Here is a 19,613-nt window from a genome sequence, read left to right as displayed (position 1 = left end):
TTATTATGGAATAAACGTGACTGCAAGACCCAGATTTCAAATAAAAAAATGTGCATTGGAACATCTAGTCAGGCATGGACCAGGAAAACTTGGCAGGGCTGGGCAACAGAGAATTTAAAGGTTGCATTAGCAGAAGGGCGAAGGCTTGGATGTGGGACGCTGTGTACAGAGGTTTGGGCTCAAAAGGATGCGGGTAGAGCCACTGTAGGTGTGAAAGAGAGAGAGAGAGAGAACCTGAAAGGGAAGCTAGGCTGAGTAAAGATTTGGTTGAATAAGTACCGTGAGAGAAGCTGCAGCTTACATGTCACAGAACACGTACAACATGCCTACCCTGTCTAGTGGCCCTTGCATAGAGCACAGACCCCAAAACATGGTTTTGTTTCTGAATCCGCCCCTTTGGGCTTCATTGCTGAATCCAGATAGGTCTCTGTAGATTACTTCTGGAGCACATACAGTAACCAACCCATAACTAGATATTAAAATATAGACCTGACCTGTGCACTTTGAGTTCTGCATTGATACCTTGATCGTAATTAGCAGAAATTAAGCAGTGAACAGAAGAGGTCCAAATGGGGTTCGCCCCCGGTTTAACGTTTATGCTAGCATAATGGTGGCGATTCTGTGTATATTGTGGGGTGGACATTTTTGGTACAACAGTGAACAGTGTTAATTAAACACCGTTAACTCTATTGGCATCTTAGACCCCAGCCTGCAAGATGGATGTACCTGCCAGCATCCACCCATTCACCTACTCATGCATTCATCCATGTAGGCGTTCAAGTATTCACCCATTAATGACTGTCATTTGGTCTCCATCTCTCCCACAAAGCCGGATCTTTGCGAAATAATATTGTGTTTCTTAGGGTGACCAGGCGTCCCGGATTTGCCCGGACTGTCCCCGTCTTTCACCAGCTGTCCGGGCAGATTTCGAGAAATTTAGCTCATGTGCCGGTTTTTGGAGAGGGTCGACTTAAAACGGGGGGAGGTGTTTTTTATGTTTTACAATGCGGGGATAGTTAGCAGTTGTTCCAAGAAAGCAGGTTAATTCACAGGCAAGCTACTGGGTTTAAAAATAGCATCTTATTTATGTTCTTAATGCTTGTTTTGTAATTCTCTGCTGAGGAGCGCTGTGTGCTTGCTTGACGTAAAATTATAGTCCTTCTTCTATTTGTGTGAAATGTCCCGTTTTTTTTCTTTAAAATTCTGGTCACCCTAGTGTTTCTGTCTGTAGCAGGTGAGTCGATGATGCTGTTTCAGAAGGTTCAGGTTTCTTACGTGGGTGTCAATGTTTGTTTTTAGTTTCCATTATTGAGCAGTGCTAGGAACCCCTCGAGCTTCAGAAAACATCTGTAAAAAGAAATGTAAATACAATTGTGAACTCCCTCAGAGGAGTTTGGTATCGGTATGTCATGGCCAAATGAAAGGGTGCAGAGCCATGGATGCAGAGGAGTGAAATGGGGGTAGTAGCAGAATATACTGAAATAAATGCCATCTGACATAAATATTGCATCCAAAGTATCAATTAAGAAACTATTGCGCTGTTGGAGTTAATATTATAAAACCTGCATCCAATTAGGGAATCTTTTTTGAATAATATTTTGCCAGAGCTATTCTGGCGTACAGCTGTGAAATGGAGGTCGCTTTGACCCAGATCCAGGTTGAAACTGGGAGACATATTTATAAAAACATTTGGCGTCTTGTGTTTGTTGCTTTTATAAGGCAGTCCTGACGCAAAATTATTTACAGGATTTACAAACGAACACAAATTGGTATTTGCTTTCGTTTGTAAGGAAAAGTACCGCAAACCAGCGCCAAGCTGTTACTCTGCGTCAAGGGGTGGCTGGTGCATTGGCATTCCTGTGCGACCATCCATGGGTTTTGACGTAAAACCCGAGCTACTAACAATAGTAGGCAGAGTTTTGTGCCACAAATGAACAGCTTTAATTAAGAGAAGTTATTGTATTTCTCCTTTCTTTTCACACCTTTCATGTGTAGTGCGTTCTATAGCACACATACAACATGGGAAAAGTTTTAAGGTTAGTCTGGGCATAGTATTTAGTCTTGGAAGGGCACCCAGTACAGAACATATGCTAGACTCACCCAGACCCCCATGCACTTTGGGGCAACGGTGTGTTTGCGCCGCTCGGCTGCTAGATATGGCACCGGTGCTAGGGAGAGGTAAGGGGAGGAGAGTGGCATCTCTGTAGATATGGTGCAGTCCTACGCGCTCCCTCTCATGCAGCGCACTTACTTTGGGTGATGCGCTGCGTTCCGTGACAGTTTTGAAAATCTGGGCCACGGTGTTAACTTTTTCTACATCTGAATACATGATTGAATGTTCTCCGCCTGCTTTAGTGTTATTTGGAATTTGTAGAACTCACAGTCTGCTGTTAGTGTGGCACTGCAGTGATTTTGAAACGCCTGGCAGAACCCTTTCGAAAACACTTACATTTCTGATGTTTGCATCTGAGACCAGAGTCTAATCTGGTTTGTGGAATAGTGTGGTCAGTGCAACTTGAGAAGGCCCCTTACAAGGTGCATGCAGGGATCCCCTTCGGATTCAATCAGGAGATCTCCAGCCAGAATACTGGGCTAAAGGGCCCCCTGTAGCTTGGGGGCCCCCTCACACTGCGGGGGCTGCGGGGACCTGTGTTTCACGGTATGCAGACAAAATATAGATATTTAAATATCGATATACAATTATATTGAAGTTTAAATATCGAAGGTACATAATATAGAAGGTAAGTAATATCGATAGATTTAATATCGATATTAGTAATATCGATGTCAGTAATATCGATGTTAATAAGTTCGTTGTTACTAATATCGATTTTTAAATTATTTTGTGTATATTATTATGTTTTTAATTTATTTTTATGTAATTTAATTAAAATGTGTATTTTAGTACTGTAGCGGGTTGTGGGTTTATAGGGGAATAGGGTGGGAAGTAATTTAATTATGTTAAATTAATTATTAATTAGTAGGAATTATAAATTAAGTTTAATTAATTGGTAATTAATTTTTATTAATTTATTACTTTATAAATATGTTCTGTAGCGGGTTGTGGGTTTATAGGGGAATAGGGTGGGAAGTAATTAAATTATGTTAAATTAATTAATAATTAGTAGGAATTATAAATTAAGTTTAATTAATTGGTAATTAATTTTAATTAATTTATTATTTGATAAATATGTTCTGTAGCGGGATGTGGGTTTATAGGGGAATAGGGTGGGAAGTAATTTAATTTTGTTAAATTAATTATTCATTAGTAGGAATTATACATTATTTTTAATTAATTGGTAATTATTTTTAATTAATTGGTAATTAATTTTAATTAATTGATTACTTGATAAATGTGTTCTGTAGCGGGTTGTGGGTTTATAGGGGGATAGGCTGGGAAGTAATTTAATTAGGTTAAATTAATTATTAATTAGTAAGAATTATAAATTAATTTTAATTAATTGATAATTATTTTTAATTGATTGTAATTAATTTTAATTAATTGATTAGTTGATAATTATGTTCTGTAGCGGGTTGTGGGTTTATAGGGGAATAGGGTGGGAAGTAATTTAAATGTGATTAAGTAACAATGTTCTTGAATTAATTGTTTTGTTAATTATATAATTGTTAATTAATTATTAATTGGTAATTAAATATTATTATATGGTATTTTTTATTAATTTTTTGGGTTAAAAATATTTTGCTAATCATGTTTTAATAATTATGTATTGGTATTTGTAAATGGTTTCTATTTATTTAATAGTTAATATTTTTATTATTTAAAAAAAGACATTTATTTATAAGTTTGTTATTTTTACCTCTAGGCTATCCAACACTTTCCCTACTGTTGCACTCTCTGGAGTTGGAATAGTTATTGTTACCCCTACGCTATCCAACACTTTCCCTACTGTTGCACTCTCTGGAGTTGGAATAGTAATTGTTACCCCTACGCTATCCAACACTTTCCCTACTGTTGCACTCTCCAGAGTGGGAATAGTAATTTATACCTCTACACTATCCAACACTTTACCTACTGTTGCACTCTCTGGAGTGGGAATAGTAATTTTTACACCTACGCTATCCAACACTTTCCCTATTGTTGCACTCTCCAGAGTGGGAATAGTAATATTTTACCTCTACGCTATCCAACACTTTCCCTACTGTTGCACTCTCTGGAGTGGGAATAGTAATTTTTACCCCTAGGCTATCCAACACTTTCCTTGCTGTTGCACTGTCTGGAGTGGGAATAGTAATTTTTACCCCAACGCTATCCAACGCTTTACCTACTGTTGCACTCTCTGGAGTGGGAATAGTAATTTTTACCCCTATGCTATCCAACACTTTCCCTACTGTTGCACTCTCTGGATTGGGAATAGTAATTGTTACCCCTACGCTATCCAACACGTTCCCTACTGTTGCACTCTGTGGAGTGGGAATAGTAATTTTTACCCCTATGCTATCCAACACTTTCCCTACTGTTGCACTCTCTGGAGTGGGAATAGTAATTGTTACCCCTACGCTATCCAACACTTTCCCTACTGTTGCACTCTCTGGAGTGGGAATAGTAATTTTTACCCGTACGCTATCCAAAATGTATTTAATTTTTTTATTAGTTTTACATTGTTATTAATTGGTATTTATATTATTATTTTATGTATATAAATGTATTTGTAATTTATTATATTTTCATTTATTTATAAGTTATTAAAATAATTATTTGAGTTATTATTAATGAAGTATATACTATGTATTATATCTTTATTATTATTAGTGTTTATTACATTATTTATTAATTTTAAATATTATAATATATTTTTAACTATGTTTATTACATTTATAAGTATTATTTTGTTAATATTACATTGTTTTTTAATTAAAATAAAACGATATTTTCTAAAAAACTATATTTTTGACATCGATATATTTATTTTGATATTTTTGTACTTACCTTGTTAGAGATAGGATCTCAATATTATTGTCATCGATATTTTTGTTGCGATATTTTGGTAGGTGGATATTTTTGTAGTCGATATTTTGTCATAGATTCATGTTACACCACCAGATCATTGCTAGCATTGGGTGGCCTCCCCTGTAGCACGCCTCGCTGAGCGATTGGAGTGAGATGGACAGGTCACTCAGGTTGAGAGGAAGGACAGGGAAAAAGGGGGCAAGAAGAAAATCGATTTTTCTGCTGGGTCTCAAGGATGGACATGGTCCAAGTCATGCTCTGGCCTGGTAAAGGCAAGCAGTTGCATGGTATCGCTAGTGGATAGTTGCTACTATAAAACGTGCCCTTTGGTTTCAATGGTGCTGCCTATTCTGTCTACCATATTGGGTTTTAAAAAGACATTGGCAGGAACTCGCAGTGCTTCATTTGAGCCAGTATTTCCTGGAGCTCAGAACTGGCACTTAATTCTCAACCCCAACCCTTATGACAGCCTACCATACGGTGGCGCTGAATGCCTGCTGTTGAAGTCAGCATATCAGCAGAGTGTTTAACAAATATATGACAAAAATAAATATACCAGAGCTTTGTTCCATCAGCAAGTGCTTCTGTCTTTGTAATTACTGAACCTGCATGAGCTCAAGAATTATTGTATATAGGTGAGGTGCCATTGTATATTTGTTTCTGCTGCTAGAACGATGGTGGTGCTCTAATTCGATCCATGTAAACAAGTATGGAAATTACTGTATATATTTTAAAGTGACATGAGTTTTAACGTACTGTTTTTCTAAGCACGCTTTTATGGTCTCTTGACCGAGATAAAGTTTTATGAAAGAAATATTACCAGCAGGTTTAGGCCATTCTGACAGCCTTGGGTGCACTGATATAGTCCAAATCGTTAGACTTGTAGAGGGAAGTGTGCTTATTAAAAGTTGTGCTGGTAATGCCATTTGGTAGTGTTGGAAGGGGCAGGGAGTGGTGCAAGCTGCAGTGGTGTCCTCAGAACTTACTTTTTCACAAATAAAGTGCCGGGAACATGGATCAAACAAGAATGTATATGCACGGTTTAATTCCTGTAGTTTTAATACTCGCACTTATCATAGCCCCGGAGCAGAAAATAGTAGACCATTGAGGGGAAACCTATGGCATAAGAGGGTCTTTGGGTGTATAAAGTCAGGTCTGTTAGCCACAGTCTTTTGGGAATAGATGGCCGTGCCATTGGGTCCACTCTTTTTTGCCCTGTTGCTGATAGTTCTTTTTTTATCCAGCCTCGGGTTCAGTTGTGGCTCCATCACACCTTGTCTGTGCACCTGCAGGGTTTGGCTACCTATGGTCTCATTGGCCATTACTGTGTTGCCAGAAGCTGCTAAGACTGTGTCCTTAAGGGCTAGGGAATTTGACTGAATTTTGCTCGCCGAAGGATAACAAAAGAACTAAAATATTGTCTTACTACTGCTAATACATTGTCATAAATTGAAAAGAAAACTCAGGAAGCGCAAATGTTTTCACGTTTTTATTCAGTAAAATATTCAATCCAGTTCATTTAAACAATGCTAAAAAAGGCCACTTGCCACCACACAAAACAACACAACTTTCAAATGCAGAGGCTGCTGTAAGTGCACCTTGTCAGGCAGCCCACACAAGAGATGACAAAGTAACGGTAGAGGTGGATGATACATTTTAAAAGTGCTCAAAGAAGATTGTCATCACCAAAATTATGTTACAGCAGAAAAACAATAAGCAATATTCCTCTTGTATTTGGATTTGAGGTATGTGGTGGTTTGTGTAAACTTTAAAAAGGACAAGAAAATGTGAGTGTTCAAACAAATACAAGTCACTTGCTTTTTAAGAATCCACCAGAAGTGACAGAAAGAGAGAGAGAGAGAGAGAGAGAGAGAGAGTGTGTGTAAGAGAGAGATACCTAAAAAGGCTACCCGTTGCTCACATCCCATAGTAGGTGGCAAACATAAGTTAATAGTCCAGGACATATAGAATTGGTTAGCTGACAACAAGTCGTTTTGGTACTAATGTACCAAAGGATTGTGGGTGGATTTGCATATTCACATCTTTTGTTTGCACCTTGATTCTGAACACTCTTGACAAAGGCCTAGCACATGGTCTGCATCTATAGCTAAATATCCATAAGTAGGAGACTATGGCATATTCCTTCTTATAAACCGAAGGATCACTTCCTCGGTGTACATTGCACCCATGACATAAAATGGCTGCATTTTCTATTACTTTACACTTGCATGTCACAGTTTGCAACGCACAAACCATTTTGCTCACTTCATGAATTTGCAAAACAGCAACTTGATAAAAGCAAGTATTGGTAATAACCCGGACTGATAGGTAAGATAAGAGAACCTCGCTTTTATACCATCTCGTTAGGCATTCTGTGTTTATTCACTAACACGAGAAAACAAATGGAGGCATAGGAAAATTGAGAAAATACATCAAACATTGGAAAAACTGAAATCGAGTAATTCTGATTTCTGATTTCTGATTGGTGCGATATAATATACATTGTATTCCATGTTTTGCAATTTTCATTATCACTTGGTTCCTAAACGCACACCACTTTGTATTTTTACAGTAGTTCAGAAAAAGCAATCTTACTCTCCAAAATAATAGACAACAACCTCCAACTAAAATCAACTTATGACTTTGTAGAGATTCTCAAACTCAGATTCCCTATAAGCCTAGGTCAATTTTTGCACTGTTGTATTGATCTGTCAAAGTCCCATCTGAGAAGAGTCTGTAACTCCCCTTTTTAGCAAATGACAACACATGGATCTCACAGCTGGTCACTTATTTCAATAATACTAAAACACCAAGAACATTCGCAAATGTCCTCTTTTTGGTGAGGACACTATCGTCGCAGCAGTCTATGGCGAATCATGGCCTGCATTATTGAAGAATTTGCGTCAAAGTGCCACCGCGTCGTGCACAGCCTCACTCTGCGAAGTCCAGGTTTCCATGACCCATTGGGCACCCAGCTGTGCAAAGATGAGTGACAGTTCAAGATCACTTAAATATTTTTAACCACCTATATGCCTTTTTCATTTGGGAATCACAGAGTCCATGAATGAACAAACAAACCCTGGGAGGTCTGTCCACAAAATGGTTGCCCTCTTTTTCTCAACTGCGCTAAAATCCCACCGCTCCTGAACTAGATCCTTGGAGCGCCCATCGCGAATCCTCTATATCACTAACTCCTGCTTCTTTACGCCTTGCAGGTCGTCGTTACAAGGAGCTCACCTTGCTGATCCTTTTCGGTACGTCGATTGGCAAGAAAACCAACTTAAGATGGCGCCCACAATCAGAATTCTATTGAATCTAAGAGCTCCTCCGAATTATCCACGCCCAGTGAATCGTCCAAGATGGCTTCTGGGTCTATTGTGAACCCCTGGCTCTTCAGTGCGAGGTGGGCATTCATGAACTTCTGGAGGTGTTTGGAGGTGTAGAGCCAGTGGTGCTTCAGGACATCCTCCATTTCATAAAACTTAGACTGCCTGGCATTCATTTTCCTGAACCGTCTGAAGAGCTTGTTACCGGATTCATTGCCTTCACTCGCCCAGGCACCGATAGACCCATCTCGTTCAATTATCTCAGGCACGTGGGCTAGTGTCTTGTGGAAATAATTTGTGATTTTACCCTCATACCGGTACTTGAACTTGGTTGAGAGAAGCTCGGCAAAGCGTTGAGAGTTGTAGCTGTACTGGCAGAGGAGTTCTGGGCACTCCTTGCTCGGGCATGATGATCGCCAGACTGGCTTCATTTTCAGGTACAGCTCCATGAGTTCGCGTAGAGCTGCCCGCCGTTCCTCAGAGTGGACCAGCTCACAGACCGCCTCAACGGTCTCCTGGGACATCAGTTTCCGTGCAAAATTGCCGTTCATTCTCATTATGGGCTTCAAGTTCATCTTCTTCCTCAGGTGCTTGTCCAGAGTCGACTGCCACCTCTTCCTCTCCTCTTTCGAGGCGTTGGGGTTCTTGAAGACCTCCCCTATTTCGAGTTGGAATATCTTGTAAAACTCAGCAGCATTGCCAATGTCGCAGTGCAAGGCATCGATTGATGGAAGGGTCTCAATGAAGGGCTTGGCTGAAACCCCCTTCACTCTGTCCCGCAGCTCATCGACCGACTCATGGTGTCTGTTGGACCGCCAGGTCTCGTACCGCTCAAGGTTCTCCTTGTGACTCCGAGTGATGGAGTGGAGGACAATGTTCTGGGAGGCCTCAAGGCGTGTCGAGTCACATAGGGTACAGATATAGACTGAGCCGGATGCCTCAAGACCTTCAACCTCTCTCACAAGCTTCTCATCATATCCAGTGCCCCTGAATACAAACTTGAATGTTCTGAGGATGCCACCAAGCTCAAGCATCAGTTCACTGCCTTTCATGGACTCTCTTTCTGCTATGAGTGGGCTCAAGATGGCGGTTAGTGTCTCATGGTCAGATTCATCAGCGAGCATAAGGCACAGGGGCTTGCAGCACAGCTCTGAATTTGGCTTGCTTTCTTCAAAAATCCTCACATTGTCTTTGTTGTGATGGACGGCAATGGTCATGATGGTGAACGAGAACCGGACTGCCTTTTCTGGAACCGCTGGTCCACAGCCGTGCTTCTCACTGACATCACCCATCCCATCACAAGACTCCTTGACGACCACCGTGAATGGACCGCTGAGGTAGTCGTCCAGCTCATGAGCTTTCAGTCCTTCCAAAATGTCCTCCTCCATGTCCTTCAGTGTGGAGACTAGTGCGACGTCGTACCTAAACCGTTTTGAGATGGTGTCTACAGGGTATTCATCAACAGACTGCACCAGGCCGGACAGCCCATTGATTATGCCCACTTCTGTGTTGGAAGATACATTTTTCAGAGGAGGCATCCATTCAAAAGGGTGGTAGCCTGGCAAGAGGGCTTTCTCTGCTGTGCGGAGAGCATGCAGGGGCTGGAAAATCTGGCGCCCAGTGATGGCCTTCACAGTCCGATACATCTTGTGGTATTGGCTGCAACTCAGGAAGGTGTTCACTCTGATGGCCAAGCACACAGATGGGTGAAGGCCGGCTCCACGGCCCTGCATCAGGGCTTCCAACTCGTCTGCATGACGGTGCTCATTTCTGGCCCTCAGGGCGAGAAGGAAGAGTGTCAGGCACACTGACTTCACGTCACCGCCCTCCTCCTTGTCAGCAAAGTCTTTGACCAGCATCTTCAGCTCCCTGAGGCGATGCTTCTGTGCTCTGCGGGTTAGGGTGAGCAGGTGCTGCCTAGGGCGCCCCCCTTTGTTAATGTGGGCATAGGCCTCTTTCCCTTTGATCTCTTTGTGGCTGCAGATATGCTGATTGTACTTGGCCATGGTGACCTCCTCACTGCAGTTGTCCACCGTGCACCTCAAAACTAGCGTACTCAAAACAGTCTGGAAGGATTTCACTGGGGTGGCAAGATCTGTAGGGAAGCAGGGGTATTTGCAGGAGGGGCAATAGCTGCCCATAAGCCTCAGGCACTTGAGAAGGCAGATTCTGCAGAAGAGGTGTTTGCAGGTAGTCTGCACGGGGTCCGCCAGGATGTGCTCACAGACTGCGCAGGAAATGGACTTTATGAAGTCTGCCGGGTAGTCCACAACGAGGAGATCTGTGCCCAGGTGAATCTTCTGGCAGTTTGCAATCTTCTGTATCAAGATTTTATTTTTTTGAAGTAGTTTCCTCTTCTTGGCTTTTATTTTCCTGGTCCTTTCGACACTCATCTTGAACCTCTTGGCTAACTGTAGGCTTGATTGAGGCGCCATCTTTCTTTTGAGGCTTTGCTTGGCAGCGCGACAGATCCCGCAGTTAGCTGAATGCGGCTGCCACTGAACTGCGCCGTTTCGGGGGAAATAGACCTCACAGGGTGTGCTGCTGAACCTCTGTTTGATGATGGCCCTGCAGTTGTGGCAGAAGCACGTGGGGTGGACAGTGTCCACGTCCCCTCTGACGTCAATCTTGAAGACCTTTGCGATCAGCTCTGGCCAAGACGTGACCTTCTTCTCTTTCCTGCGCAGAAGCTCCTGCGTCTCTTGGTCCACAGGCCCATGCACTGGATGTCTCCGGCTGTCTTGGCCAGTCTTGAATGATGTCCCACAAATGCGACAAAGCTTCTGAAGTCTGTCGGTGTGGACTTCCATCTCTCTCAGGTGTGTGCGGTGGTTGGTGATGTTGGATTCCTGCAGTGCAGCTTTGATGTTGGTGAGTGGTTGGGTGACTTCCACCTGTGTGGTGGACAGATTCAAGCCAATGGCAGGAACTTCTCCTACAGAGGCTGGGTCCTCCACTTCAGCCTGTCCTGGAGCTCCAGAACTCTCCATTGCAGCTGGTTCCAGGGGGGCAGGCTTCTCGACTCCCTCCCGTTCCCCAGCTCTAGAGTCCTCCGCCTCACTTTGGTCAGAATCCGGAAGGGTTTCCGAGGGCGTCTTCTCAAAGGAGCGGACCCGGAAGAGTTTGAACTTCCATTCTGAGAACTTGGAGTAGGGGTGCAGGATCTCAGATGGTATGTTCTGCCGAGGTAGACTGGAAAGAGACGCCGCCATCTTCTCTTGAGCCGCGTTTCCTGAAAGAAACAACATATTTATTTAGCACAAAAATGTAGGGAATCTGTGTATCTTTTATTATCAGTTCTACAGTGATTGTAATCAAGCTCTCTTTCGCATAGTGGAACAGCCTCACCAACGGCAAGATACTGTCATCAGCCAGTTTGGGGATTTTTTTTCATGTCATTGGAGCCTAGAAAACAAGCTGAGTCAGCCGTGCCCAGATACGGATCTGTTAACGGCAGGAAACACACAGGACGAGCGCAGCAGCCTGCAGGTGCATTAACCACAGAGCTAACACCTGAAGTTGCGTCGCTTTTGTGACACACTCCAGCAATGCGTCACTTTTGCGCTTACAGATACGTCATAAATACTGACGTATCTGTAACTTCTTGCGACATGATGCGTCATACATGAAATATGACGCATCAGGAATGTCGCAAGCAGTGTGCACTATGAAGTGACGCATCGCTGCTTTCACGCAGCGATGCATCATTTTTCATAAATGAGGCCCATGGAGTGGAGGAAGGAACAAGATGGAGAAAAGTGGAATGAGGGTGAGGGGGGAGGGGGTGAGTGGAGAGAGGGAAGAGAACTAGAGATATAGTTACAGGAGGACAAGAAGAGAGGGGAGAGAGAACACAAGGCAGACGGAGAACTAGAGAAACAATGAGAAAAGGGGGGAGTGATAGAAGGAGAATGAAGAGGAGAAAGAGAGAGTGAGAGATGGGTCAGACAGAGATTGGAGGGGGGCATGAGGCTCCAGAAAAACAAGGAAAATAGTGAAGCAATGGAGACAGAGGGACACATATAGATAATTAGAGAAATACAATAGAAAGATGCTGTACAGAGTCAGGAGAGGGGATATAGTCGTGTGAGAGAGAATACAGAAAGCGAGTGAGATTGGGAAGACAGAGATTGTGAGAAGAAAGACAGAAGATGAAGAAGAAGAGCAGGGGAGTGCGAGGGGGGACGAGACAGGTTAGATGGTGATAGTAGGGGGAAATGTTGGGGAAAAGTAGAGGTAAGACGGAGAAATAAAGAGAGAGGGAGCGAGAGAAAAAGAGATGGATAAAGGAGAGACAAACAGTTGGGAAGGAAAAGATGGTGGCAATGTGAGAGAACGGGGTTTTAAAAGAAAAAGAAAAAGAGAGAGATGGATAATCCAGAGAGAAATGGCAAACGAGAGAAAGGTGGAAAAATAAGAAAAAGACGGAGGGAAAGGGAGAGCAAAAAGAGAAATCAGGAAAATAGGAAGGGGAGATAGAGTGGGAGGCAGAGTGAGAGGTACCTAGTAGAAAGTTGAGAGCAGAAGGTGGGGGGAGGGAGGCAAGGGAGAGAAAGGACACGAAGTTAAAGAAGAAAAACAACGCGCGAAAGAGAGAGGTAGGAACATATGGGCCCTGAGAGAGAGAGGTGCAGGGAGAGAAATAGAAAAAGACATGGAAAGTGAGTGTGAGATGAAGAGAGGGCGAGAGGGTAGAACTTCTACAAATGTGTACTCCATGTAAATATATATTTTTCTACAATAAAAAACTACAGAAATTAAAAAAAAGAATTGAGGCTTAAGGACTGCAGGGCGTGAGCGGATTCTCCACTAGAGGGAGGCAAAGTGGCATCCAGGGATGACAAGCACAGGGCTGTCAGTCAGGAGCAGGTAGGCTGGGTCTAAAGGGAGCCGGGCCGCGCCCAACCTTTGTCCATGACACCTTGGGCTGGTCCTTGCGTGTATGTCTTGTATTATGGCTCGTAGAATCTCTGCTGTTCGTAATAGCTGTTATTACTTCGCCTCAGCTGATCCAGGACATCCGAGAGAAGACGTGACGCGGGGATGAAAGGACCAGGGTGTAACCTAAGGGCTGGATGGGAGAGGGGATGTGTCAAGGGGGGTAACTTCTCCTCCCGTGTTCTCTTCACCTGTTGCCTCCACCTGTCCCTTCTCCGGATCCACAAGCGCTCATAGTAGATGGCCGGTGGACAAAGCCAATCAACAAATCAGCCTGAACGAAGAGCTGATCAGAGCTGCCAGCTGACCACAAGCTATAAAATAAAGTGCATCTACCTCTTAAAGTGCTTCACCCATCATCACCCCGCCTAGCGCTACGCACCCCTAAGTGAACACGATAAATGCAGCACCTCGTGTGGCACAAGAAATGACATGATGAAAACACTTCCCGCATAGGCTCAAAGCAAACCCAACACGCGTCCACCCACACACCTGTACGGCGAAGCATGCTGCTTGTGTGGAGAAGCACTTAAGCGCCTCCTGCAGGCGTACCTAGCACTTTATATATAAAACAGTGTCATACAATGCTCAGGCAGAGAGAACTTGAGACCGCAAAAAATTAAGTATTTAGACATGACAACCAAATACAACTCCAACCAATGCAATCTGCGTGTCACTTGTGCTTTCTGAACTCTGCATAGACTGCCTCTGTATATGCACATAGTACCGTAAAGCGCCCTGAAGCCACGAGGGTGTTCACGGAGCGCCCAAGAAGCTTATGCAGCTCATTGATGCTCTATAAACACCTGCGGAAGCGATTAACAAGGAAGAGAACCAGGCAGCCGAAACCCCAGTCCCTGGAGTGAGGGCCAGGCGAGTCCAGCTGGAGGTGGGGCAGGACTTCCTTCCTGGGGGTCAAAGAGCCAGAAACGGAGCAGGTATGGAAGTATGTTCAGTAGAAGGTGTACATGAGTGTTAGGCACTAATGCCACCCCAGCCCCCGATGCTCAATGCGCGCAGAGCCTGCTACCGCTGCTCTGAGTCTCACCCGGAGGTCCCTCCACGCCCCTATGGACCTTGTAGGGGGATATATGATGTTACAACGCGGACTTTTACTCCGCATACCGTTACAACGCGGATTTTACAACGCGGATACTGTAACACCGCATGTATTTACAGCGCTTTTTTTACAACGCAGGTACCTTTACAACGCAGACCATTACAACGTAAGTATTGGTAAGTATATATTAAAATTAATATTATAATCGTAAATTAAATTTAAAAAATATAATTTAAGGTAATTTTATATAATTTAATTTCCGTTAATTATTTTAAATTAAAATTAATAATACATTATTTTTACACTGTACCCCTGTACCCCAGAAACTCAAAACTGACCCTCAACCCTCAAAATAAATGTAAGTAAATTAATTTAAATTAATTTAAATTAATTATTGTAATTTTTTAAAAAAATTATTTAATTTTTACCCTGTACCCCTGTACCCCAAAAACTCAAAACTGACCCTCAACCCCAAAAATAATGTAATGTGATTTAAAATAATTTATTTACTAATAAATAATTTAATTTTAAATTAATTTTAATTTACCCTGTACCCCAAAAACTGAAAACTGACCCTGAACCCTAAAAATACCCCTTTACCCAAAAACTGAAAACTGACCCTGAACCCTAAAAATACCCCTTTACCCAAAAACTGAAAACTGACCCTGAACCCTAAAAATACCCCTTTACCCAAAAACTAAAAATTGACCCTAAACCCTAAAAATGCCCCTTTACCCAAAAACTGAAAACTGACCCTGAACCCTAAAAATACCCCTTTACCCAAAAACTGAAAACTGACCCTGAACCCTAAAAATACACCTTTACCCAAAAACTGAAAACTGACCCTGAACCCTAAAAATACCCCTTTACCCAAAAACTGAAAACTGACCCTAAACCCTAAAAATGCCCCTTTACCCAAAAACTGAAAACTGACCCTAAACCCTAAAAATACCCCTTTACCCAAAAACTGAAAACTGACCCTGAACCCTAAAAATACCCCTTTACCCAAAAACTGAAAACTGACCCTGAACCCTAAAAATACCCTTTACCCAAAAACTGAAAACTGACCCTGAACCCTAAAAATACCCTTTACCCAAAAACTGAAAACTGACCCTAAACCCTAAAAATACCCCTTTACCCAAAAACTGAAAACTGACCCTGAACCCTAAAAATACCCCTTTACCCAAAAACTGAAAACTGACCCTGAACCCTAAAAATACCCCTTTACCCAAAAACTGAAAACTGACCCTGAACCCTAAAAATACCCTTTACCCAAAAACTGAAAACTGACCCTAAACCCTAAAAATACCCCTTTACCCAAAAACTGAAAACTGACCCTGAACCCTAAAAATACCCCTTTACCCAAAAACTGAAAACTGACCCTAAACCCTAAAAATACCCCTTTACCCAAAAACTGAAAACTGACCCTGAACCCTAAAAATACCCCTTTACCCAAAAACTGAAAACTGACCCTGAACCCTAAAAATACCCCTTTACCCAAAAACCCAAAACTGTCCCTAAACCCTAAAAATACCCCTTTACCCCAAACATATAACATTTAAAATATAACTATATACTTACCAATACTTAAGTTGTAATGGTATGCGTTGTAATGGTACCTGCGTTGTAAAAAAATGCGTTGTAAAAACATGAGTTGTAACAGTATCTGCGTTGTAATGGATGCGTTGTAACAGTAGTGCGTTGTAAAAAATGCGTTGTAACAGGTGCACACCTTGTAGGGCTTGGGTGAAGCCGAGAGGGCTGCCTCAGCAGAGACGAAGACCTTCCTGAAAACAGTGGTGACAATCGGTGCTGCAGTGTCCAACTTAGATCCAGGAGGGCCAGAGCCATGTCAGGTTTGAGGGCATCCACAGAAGAAACACACATATAACATAACGTGCATTTGTAAAGCGCACGTTCACCCGGAGGTATCTCGGTGCTGAATAACAGATGTTTATTGTTACCCAACTCAATGGTACTCATTTTATGGACCACAGATGGATGAAAGGCTGAGTGGACCCGCTGGGATTTGAACCTGTGGCCATGAAGTCAAACACAGGCCACTGCAATGGATGCATTAGTCCACTAAGCCACCAGACACACATACAACAAATCTGAATACATTACATTTACGCGGCTAGGCACCACCTGGACCCAGGGAATGCGTATCACGTGTGGACGAACAAGGGATCCCTCTTATCTCACAACATTTTCAACCACTATATGGAGCCCCGAGAGACTGTTCTCACCACCAGCAGCTTCAGCATTCATGACAGTGCGCCTGATGAAACGTATCATCCCTCCCCTTGCGCCCTTCACCGTGACATCACACCCTGTCACCGTTCCTGTGGCAGACCCATCCCTTACTCGCTTTTGCTCTCCCTTAATATTTCCTTACTTTCACGGCACTCAGAGGTGTCCGTTTGGTGACACGCACGCCCCTCACAAAATTCCTTAAATAAACACATATACTGATGACGCCCAAGTCTACTTGAGAGACCGCCCGCTCCAGACATTCACTGCCAGTGCCTACTCAGAGCATAACCCCTCTAGGACAGACTGCCTACTATTCACCAAGAGCTACAAATAACCACTGGTGCAAGCCAGGGTCAGTGACTGGAGGCTGGACCCAGACCCAGCCCAACCCTCACCAAATGCGGAATCACTTGGATTCACTCTGGACACCCAAGTCATCCTCAAGGAACACACTGCGAAGAAAACCAAGACCGAGACCAGCTCTCTCTACTGAAGAATGAGGAACTGACCTCCCAGAAAGCGCTGTCAGAACTGCCTCCAAGCACTCGTAATCTCGAATCTTGAAGAGATACGATCACACCACCGCCACCTTGGTGGAACTTCGCTGCTCTCTTAGTCAGCCGTTCATACAACCTCTGCTGCTTAACAAACCTTGAGGGGGCTCCCCTGCACCCCTCCTTGGCCCACCACCTACCACTTTTACTGAGGGGGCCTACTGGACCGCAGAACCCCTGCCCCCCATTCACGGCAGGGGCAGCTGAGGACTTATATGAAGTCACTGTACAACCTATGGACCTCAAGGGCAGGAACCCCCTGGACAACCTTCCTTGATGTTGTTGAAGACCCTCACCCACTCTAGTAGTGGCAAGCGTCATCCTTGGTGCTCGCCCTGAGCTCAGCCATATTCCATGGAGCACTTATAATATTATCCCAGTGGGGTCTTAAAAATACCTAGCGGACACCAGGTATCCCTTTAATCAAGAGTGGTCCCGGTATAGACCAATGAGACGGGTGTTAGCAGCATATAATGTCCTTACGCCCTAATCACTGTCGACATGTTTCAGCCTCTTATATGGCGACTAAGGAAATACATACCACATTAAAATGTTGTGCACTTGTGGTGCATTTGCACAGGCGCAAAGTGTTTCAAAAATCTGGCCTGCATTTTGAGAGTAATAATCTTCATTTGCTGATTCAGTTTACTAAATAAGGGGAGGATTTCAAAAGTGCGAGCAAAAAATCAACTCCCGCTCTTGGTGTGCCACCCAGTGTTATCTTGGGCACATACACAACACCTTGGTTTATCCATATCTGTAGCAGGAGTAACACACAATGCCCCAGTATGAACAATTCACACTTATTAGTAATGGAACGCTCTGTGCTTGCGCGTCAGGTTCTCAGCTCAGTTGGTTGAGCGGCTGTAATCTATGTGCACACAGCAGCTCACGAGGTGGAAACAGGACCAATGTTCCTTAAGTAATGTATATTGATGTACGTGTATGCAGTGAAAGCATTAGATCTGAGCGTGTGTGTGCGAAGAGGCATGTGCAACTCTCTCTGCACATATATACAGATATAGATGTGTATATGATATGTACATATGAATATATAGAGAGAGTTTCTATTTTCTTGAAAATACTGAATACATTCCAATTGCCTGTAGTCTTTATTTGACAAGGAGCTCTCACTCTTGCTTTCTAGTCTGGAAAGTAAAACTTCCCTTCCCCCGATCACTCTTAATACCTAAAGGTGAGCTTTGCAAGTGTAAGCCATTGGCTCCACATCTCGCGACTATGGGTGCCCATGGGCACTTTTTTATTAAGTCATTTACGAGTTGTTTTGTGCCCGAGCCCCGCCCTCCCAGGTCGAAGAGCGCTGAGCAGAGCTTCTTAAGGCAGTATTCAAGTACAGGTTGTTTTAAGCAATTTGCCTAATTCAATATTATCCAAAAATAGTTTACAGTTGCCAGGCACACACAGACTTGTGCACAGCAATATTACGATTTATATAACACATAAATCATGTTTCCAAGCATAAGTATCGATCTCTGTGAAGGGCGATATGGTGAATCTATGCAGAGAGAAGAAAAGTCACGCAACGGTAGATTTGCCCGTTTCTCTTTGCTCTCAGTTTCGCTTAGGAATTAATTTCCACACACATAAAACTGCGATAAACGAATTTGCCCAGGATCACACCTTTTGATACAGGCCTAGATGGGATTACATCTTAGTTGCCTAGACACTCGATCATGAGCCCACAGCCTCTTGCCCCAGAGCTGCTGAAAGTTGCCATCCACTCACCTTCTCACCTTCTTGCCCCGGCTGCACCTTAGCGTTTCCCAGTGAGATGCCAGCAAGTGTTAATGATAACTCTCTGTCGCCCCCTCGATCAGATGTGTTGAAGGGGGGGGCTGCTGGGTGTCTTTATATCCAAGCTTCTCTGGCCTTGGAAACCTCTCCTGCCAGCGCCCCCATTTCCAGCAGCCAACCAGAAGCCCTCAATATCACCCCTTCTCACCCACCCGCCCCGTACCTTCTGAACTGCACCTGCTGTTGCAAAGGCCACTTTGCTGTTGTTGTTTACGGCGCCCCCTAACTGCTGTCCTCTGGGGCATGCACAACCGCCATGACCACAACAAGCTGCGCTCTGCAACAGCGACTCCAAGACAACAAGTTATCATAGCATAGGGTAACCGCAGACCACAAGCCCCCCCCCACCTCCCTTCCCCCTCTCGCGCTCCCCAACTCGTCACTTGTCTTTCAGAGTAGCAGCTGATACGCACGTGGCATGGTACCCATCTTATCGGCTTTGCAAGGATGAATGTTGGAGCCGAACACCCTGGTACTCAAGCCGGCGAACAGCGCACTGAAACCGATGTCTACAATATGCGCCTTTACGCGCCGGTCTGTGTTATGCCACGCGTGGCTGTCTGGTTGGATGTTAAAACGTGACTGAGGTAGAGAGAATTGAGGTTGAAATGAGTGTAGTGTTTGAGTGAAGTTCTTAAGAACGAACGATTTCTCAGTGGGTGCAGCAGGCAGCAGGCAACCTGAACGTACAATGG

At 43.6% G+C, this 19,613-nt stretch overlaps 1 protein-coding gene across 1 annotated transcript; it reads right to left on the bottom strand.

Annotated features, from left to right (window-relative positions):
• Positions 1-6,457: 6,457 nt before the first annotated feature.
• RAG1 (recombination activating 1) lies at positions 6,458-18,919 on the bottom strand. The gene is made up of 2 exons (XM_086959603.1): positions 18,850-18,919; positions 6,458-11,527 (listed from the first exon to the last, which is right to left on the bottom strand). Exon 2 carries the CDS (start codon positions 11,505-11,507, stop codon positions 8,268-8,270), a length of 3,240 nt encoding a protein of 1,079 aa, XP_086815729.1. The 5' UTR covers positions 11,508-11,527; positions 18,850-18,919; the 3' UTR covers positions 6,458-8,267.
• Positions 18,920-19,613: the final 694 nt, after the last annotated feature.

This window comes from Lissotriton vulgaris, chromosome 2_2, assembly GCF_964263255.1.
Source record: "Lissotriton vulgaris chromosome 2_2, aLisVul1.2, whole genome shotgun sequence".
Lineage (NCBI taxonomy): Eukaryota > Metazoa > Chordata > Amphibia > Caudata > Salamandridae > Lissotriton > Lissotriton vulgaris.
This window is presented reverse-complemented; position numbering and strand designations above follow the sequence as displayed.